This window comes from Sitophilus oryzae, unplaced genomic scaffold (assembly GCF_002938485.1).
Source record: "Sitophilus oryzae breed Bouriz unplaced genomic scaffold, Soryzae_2.0 scaffold_1903_pilon_pilon, whole genome shotgun sequence".
Lineage (NCBI taxonomy): Eukaryota > Metazoa > Arthropoda > Insecta > Coleoptera > Curculionidae > Sitophilus > Sitophilus oryzae.
This window is the reverse complement of record NW_022146617.1, coordinates 107,041-114,504: the sequence shown is the minus strand read 5'-3', so window position 1 is coordinate 114,504 and position 7,464 is coordinate 107,041. Positions and strand designations below refer to the sequence as shown.

Below are 7,464 nucleotides of genomic sequence, written 5' to 3'. Positions count from 1 at the left end.
AGTTACGTATTAAGAATAAGAAGTAAGAAAATTCAACATCTATTTACCTTAACTTTCATCTTAGGGATGTTTCAAACACAGTAAATCGGAACTAATATAAGATGTATATTATACCGTATGATCGAATAAACGGCGTCAGCGATGGCTAAGTGAAATGAAGATCGCTGTCATTTATATGTAAATTTATATATAAATGTCATGGATCGTCATTTCTAAGCCAACTGACGCCGTTTTTATTCGATCATACGGTATGTGTATATCTAAACAAAATTATTTGATATCATAATACACAGTCATCAGAAAAGACTAGCGATACTCTTACAAAATCATAAATAAAAATTGGTGATTGTTTAGTAAACGGTTCTTAGTTTAAAAAAATTTTTTTTTTTTTTTTTTTTTTTTTTTTTTTAATTTTTATAAATATTGTGTATGTGCAAAGAATTTCAATACAATAAAATGTGTAAGAAAGTCATAAAATTCATGTAATGGGTTAAGAACATTAATAATATGTATCTCAAAAGATGTCCATTTACAGTATAGCAAACTAAAATTTAAAAAATAAAATGTATAAAATTGTAACGGCAACAAAAAAATAAGGCCGCAAAATTCCATCTTTTGTACACCCCTAATAAAAATTTTCATAAAGGTAGGTAATGGTTTGTCAAACCCAAATAGATACCTAGATTAGATTTATTCTTATAAGAAAGTACGGTTTTTCGAAAATAGATGTTGTTTATAAATTACAGGCGGTTTATAGAACTTAAATTTAATTTTTAACATTCAATACCCTTTCTTAAAAGAGAAACAGAAATTGTTATTAACTTATTGGTAATTAGTATGTACCATGTACCTTTTTCCTACAAATAATTTAATTAATAAATATATGATTTAAAAAACATAATAAATATATGATTTAAAAAATAAACCTAAAAATATAATTTAGAGATCTGCTATTTTTTATGTCTAGATACGCCTCTGATCTACAGAGAATAGGATATAGTAATAACCCTAATTATTTGTATTTACCGGTGAAAAGTTAAATTTAGATTTAAATGATACACTCTCTTGTACACAATACATGAATGCACCATATTTTCAAAATAATGTCCACAGAAGTTCACAAAATAACGCAAAAATACTATAATACTGCAAATAAAGAATATTGAGCTAGATCGGCGGCATAGCAACATCGCAAAAGGAGAATCTAGGATTTTCCATTCATCCTCAAAATACGTTGTACTACGCCGGCATATTTCTAAAACTGACATTGCCAAACTGCTTTTTATTATTAAAAGAAACACGACCACGATATTTTAATTCCATTATAAAATTTAAAATAGTAAAGCAGTTAAGCATTGAATGAAAAAATTGACGTTAGCAAATTAATGTAGTTGATATATTACAAAAATATAACGAAATTATTTATTACTTAATAATTGGTTGTTGTATTTAATCGAATACTAATACCAATATACAGGTAAATCTGGCAAATGTTTTCGGTGTAAGAGAGATGGGAAAATAAGGATAGAATAATGGCTGATGAAGGAGAAAGGTAAACAACTCTATCTCTTGAGTTTAAATATCTTTGGTCTCCCATATGATGTGGCAAATGTCCGTGTGTCCAACGTTGGGAGGTGTTTGCCACATCGTGTTGGACTGGCTTAAAAAATAAATGTGTAATGATACCGTAAAAATGAAAAAAAAAATGAATAAGTAATGTAATGTAAATATACAGGGTGCTACAAATTCGAGGTACGAGTATTGATATCTCCGTTAATAATAACCGTAATAGATACGAACATGATTAAATTGGGGCAAAGTTGCGCTTTGGAGTGTTAACCAAGATGCCATCAAAAAAGTTCTAAAAATGTTAAGGATTGTTGAGTTTTTTGGAAAAAAACGGATTTTTTTGAAAATCAATTTTATTTTTTCCTGTCGTTACTATTTACAAAATCAAAAAACTAATTGCACATTCTCATAGCCACTTTTTAGGGCTATCTGGTAGTATTTTTAGATTTTGAAATTATCTGATAATTTGTGAGATACAAAGGCCAACTTAATTTTTTTAAATACGGACCTGCATTTTTCATTTCAGATTTTGAAATAACTCGTTCTCCTGTGTACAATGATATATCACACTTAATATTTTTTTTTTGTTTCGGATATTTGAACACCTAATTTATTTAAACTACCCATATAGCACATCAAATCACATTTATGTGACACAATACCCCCTATGTAAATATGCGACGTTTACACATTGTAGTTCAACACGTATGCACAAAGGTTAAACGTCCGCCTCACAACGTAGTCACTGTTGTATCTATGGATTATTATATGTTAAGTTTAATCTGTAGCATCTTGATATGACATAACCCTGATTGACAGTTAAGTTAGAGATTGCTTAACAGAATGTTGTTTTGTATTGTTCTCAGATGTTTAATAGTTTAATAAACTTAGTTTAATAAACGTTGTATTTTATTAGTAAAAATACAGAGAAATAAAACATGGTGGCAGCGGAAAAATAAAAGCCAGCGAGAAAAGAAGCCAAAAAAGTCAAGGATTGTAAGAATATTTCAGGAAGTTGGTAGTCACTGTGGTAAACACGTTGAAAAAAGAATCAAAAATGGACGTGAGGCTGCCGGAGCAGATGAAGTTTACGGGAAATATAAGCGAAAATTTCAAGTTATTTAAACAAAATTTTGAAATTTTCTTACTGGCCAAAGGGAAACAAGAAGTACAAGATGAAGTAAAAGTAGCTTTGTTGTTAAATTGTATGGGTCAAGAGGCGATAAATGTCTACAATACGTTTTCACTTAATGAAGCTGAAAAGAAACAATACCAGAAGGTCATAGACGAGTTTGGGAAATATTGTAATCCGAAAAAAAACGTTATATATGAAAGATATATGTTCTTCTCACGTAAACAAGAAGAGGGTGAAGGGATCGACAAATTTGTGACAGATCTGAAGAAACTAGCGGAAAGCTGCGAGTTCAATGAGCAAAAAGACTCGCTAATAAGAGACAGGATTGTCTTGGGAATCACAAATTTGAGACTACAAGAAAGATTGTTGACTCGTGAAGACTTAAATTTAGAAAAAGCAATAAACGAATGTCGAGTTGCTGAAATATCAAAGCTTCAAATTGATGAAGTACAGAAAGATCAAAAGCAAGTATATGGAGTTAGAAAAGAAGAGAGAAGAGGATACGAAAAAGAAAATAAGCTGAAGAAAAATGAAGGTAATAAGTTTGATTGTAGGAAATGTCTCTCGAAGCATGGACCAAAACAGTGCAAGGCATATGGGCAGAAGTGTTTTAAGTGTGGCCTAGTCAATCATTTTGCAAAGGCATGTACCAGAAAACCGGTCAAGAAAGAGGTTAAGGAGGTATCAAAAGAAAAGGGTGATGACAATGTAAATGTTGATAAATTTTTTGTAAATTCTATTAACACACAAAACTGTAAAGCACTATATAAAGAAGTGGACATTAAAGGTAACATTGTTAGATTTAAGATAGATACAGGTAGTGAAGTAGACATTTTACCATTAAAATTATATAAGAGTCATTTAAATGATAAGAAATTAGAGTCATGTAATATCATACTTGAAGCATATGGGGGGTTTAAAATCAAGCCTATTGGCCAGATAACTGTTAATATTTTTAATGACAAGTTAAAAGAAAAATTAACGTTAGTAGTAGCCGATGTTAAGTCTGAGCCAATATTAGGTTTGAAAACTTCTAATATGCTAGGTTTTATTAAAAGCATAGATTCAGTAGTGTCTAGTAAAGAATTGTTTATTCAAAATAATAAGTCAATTTTTACTGGTGTAGGTAAATGTCCTCAAAAGTGTTCGATAAAGCTTAAAAAGTGTTGTCAACCTGTAGCACATCCAGCAAGGAGAGTACCATTAGCAATTAAGGAGGAGTTAAGAAAAACATTGAATGAGCTAGAACAGAAAGGTATAATTAGCAAAACAGATAGTCCAGGAGATTGGGTAAGCAATCTTGTTATAATCGAGAAATCTAATGGCAGTTTACGGCTATGTTTAAATCCTCAGGATTTGAACAAGGCCATACAAAGAAATTTTTATACTATTCCCACAATAGAGGATATAAGTTCAAAATTGTGTAATAAAAGTTGGTTTACTGTATTAGATTTCAAGGATGGTTTTTATCAAGTTGAATTAGATCACAAATCAAGTGAGTTGTGCACGTTCAGTACAGTGTTTGGTTGCTATAAATTTTTGAGACTACCCTTTGGGCTTACTAATGCTCCTGAGTATTTTCAAAAAGTAAATGAGGAAAATTTTGGGGATATAGAAGGTGTTATAATATATTTTGATGATTTGTTGATAGCAGCAAATACTGAACAAGAGCATGACGCTATACTGAAAAAGGTGATAGAAAGAGCACAAATGCTAAATATAAAATTTAATCAAACAAAGTTACAGTATAAAGTAAACGAAGTAAATTACGTTGGACATGTTTTTTGCAAAGACGGAATGAAACCGAGTAAAGATAGAGTAAAGGCAATTCAGGCTATAGAAAATCCGACTAACTTGAAAGAGTTACAGAGAGTTCTCGGAATGTTAAATTATTTGAGAGGATTTATTCCTAATTTTGCAAAAGTAACAAGTCCAATAAGAGAGTTATTGCGTAAAGACGTACATTTTCAGTGGAATCAAAAACATACAGAAGTATTAAATAAATTAAAAGACATACTAGCTAGTGATCTTGTACTAGGGACATTTCAAAGTGACAAACCTATAGTTATTCAGACAGATGCGTCAAAAGATGGATTGGGTTGTTGCTTAATGCAGGACAAACCAACATATCATGGTTCAAGGTCACTAACAGCAGCTGAAAAGAATTATTCACAGTGTGAAAAAGAATTGCTTGCTGTGGTATTTGCTGTAAGTAAATTTCATCATTTTATTTATGGCAGAGATGTCAAAATTATAACTGATAATAAACCATTGTTGGGAATAATGAAGAAAGACTTAAGCAAAGTACCATCACCAAGGTTACAAAGACTCAAGTTGAAACTAATTAGATATAATCTAAATTTTGAATATTGTCCAGGTAAACATATGTATATTGCTGATTTGTTGTCAAGGTCATATATTAAAGATGAAGTACAAGATGATCCAGATATGAAAGAGATAGTGCATAGTATTGAGAAGCATTTTAGTATATCTGAGGAGAGAAGAGCTCAATTTGAGAAAGCTATACAGCATGATAGTGACCTAAGTAAGTTAATAGAGTATATAAAAAATGGATGGCCTAAATATTTTAAGATGATACCAAATTCTTTAAGACCATACTGGCAATATCAAAATGATATAACATTATCAAATAACTTATTATTATTAAAGGACAGATTGATAGTTCCAAGAACATTAATACAAGACATGTTAGATCTTTTACATGAAACACATTTTGGAATGACAAAGACCAAACAAAGAGCCAAAGAAATGTTATATTGGGTAAATATGAATGCTGAGATAGAAAAGTTAATAAGAAATTGTCAAATTTGTGAGAGATATTCACCAAAACTCTGTAAAGAACCAATGATACCACATGAGATACCTAATAGACCATTTAAAAAAGTTGCTAGTGATATATGTGACTATGGAGGCAAAAGTTATCTGATTCTCATGGATTATTATTCAAAATGGCTAGAGATTAAACAAATGAAAGGAAAAACATCATATGATGTGATTAATGCACTGAAAGAGATATTTTCAATACATGGTATACCTGATGAGTTAATTTCAGATAACATGCCATACAACTCATATGAATGCAGACAGTTTGCCAAGCAATGGAATTTCAAAATATGCACAAGTAGTCCTCATTACCCCAAGTCCAATGGACTTGCAGAGAAAGGTGTTGGAATAGCAAAAATGATGCTTCGTAAAGATCAAGATTTAATGTTAAGCTTGCTAAATTATCGCACTACTCCTATTGTAGGGCTGAACCTGACTCCTTCACAATTGCTAATGGGACGAAACTTAAAAACTAAAATCCCTATTGATGAAAATAAATTGTTACCAAATAGTTATAATAATTCTAATATTAAAAATGAGATTTGTAGGAAAAGAGAGTTAGATAAAAAATACTATGATTTAAATTGTAAAGTTCGGAACAGTTTTAATGAAGGCCAATTTGTTGTGATTCAGAATCAAAATAATAACGAGTGGGAGGCAGGTCAGATTGTTAAACCTGTTCCTGACTCACCTAGGTCTTATATTGTCAAAGACTCAAGAGGCGCTATTGTACGTAGAAATAGTTCCCATTTAAAAAGTTCTGAAAGTGGTTCAGTGATTGATCAAAATACTTGTTGTGACAGTGCGGATCAAAACTGTGATAGTTCATCCGAGATAGTGTCCGTACATCAAGAAAATGAGCGTCCAAAAAGACAAATTAAAAACGGTTAAATTTAAAGATTACCAATTATTTAGAAGGGAGATGTTGTATCTATGGATTATTATATGTTAAGTTTAATCTGTAGCATCTTGATATGACATAACCCTGATTGACAGTTAAGTTAGAGATTGCTTAACAGAATGTTGTTTTGTATTGTTCTCAGATGTTTAATAGTTTAATAAACTTAGTTTAATAAACGTTGTATTTTTATTAGTAAAAATACAGAGAAATAAAACAGTCACAGTATAGCATTTACGTATACACAAAGTAAGGGATACACAGTGTGCCGTAGGATACACAGTAGAGACCTGCACGGGCCGATTTTTTGTAGCCCGACCCGGCCCGGCCCGAGAAGAGAAGTAGGTTTTGTATGCCCGGCCCGGTTTGTGGAAAGTTAAAACTTTAAACTAGTCCGGCCCGGCCCGGCTCGGCCCGAACCATTAAAATAAAATGATCAAAATAATATTACAAATATACGTATGTATACGCAAAATAAAAAAACGTAAACATAAACATAGCCTAAAAATACCTGTTATAATACAAGGTGTCTCAAGAACATGTACAGAAGCAAAGTTGTGTTTTTTTAAAGTGCGGAACCGGCCCGGCCCGGGGTCCGAACCCTATTGACAGTTCGAGACCGACCCGGCCCTAGGCCCGGGTTCGGGCCGGGCCGGGCTTGAGGCCCGTTCGGGCTACCCGGCCCGTGCAGATCTCTAATACACAGTACTTGTGTATTACGTCTAAACTCTGTTTACACATTGCAGTTGTGACTACCGCGTGTATACGTATGTATTTTGCTTCGTATACATATACATCTTGCGCTAGATAAAACTACTTCTTGTGAACGAATTTAGGAAATAATACAAGTTTTGATGCCTAACTTTTCGTTCTTTTTAAGAAATATTTATTCAATGATACCAATTATCTTTTTAGAACGATAATTAGGAAGGCAAAACTTTGTATTTTCCAAAAGTATCTCGATCGTAAGTTCAGGAGAAGTAGCCTTAAAATTGTTCTATTTTTGTTTTGTATTAAA

At 31.8% G+C, this 7,464-nt stretch overlaps 1 protein-coding gene across 1 annotated transcript; it reads left to right on the top strand.

Annotated features, from left to right (window-relative positions):
• Positions 1-2,461: 2,461 nt before the first annotated feature.
• On the top strand, positions 2,462-6,439 carry LOC115883461 (uncharacterized protein K02A2.6-like). Its single transcript, XM_030901824.1, has 2 exons — positions 2,462-3,491; positions 3,831-6,439. The coding sequence occupies exons 1-2, from the start codon at positions 2,627-2,629 to the stop codon at positions 6,437-6,439; spliced, it is 3,474 nt and encodes a 1,157-aa protein (XP_030757684.1). The 5' UTR covers positions 2,462-2,626.
• The last annotated feature ends 1,025 nt before the right edge of the window (positions 6,440-7,464 follow it).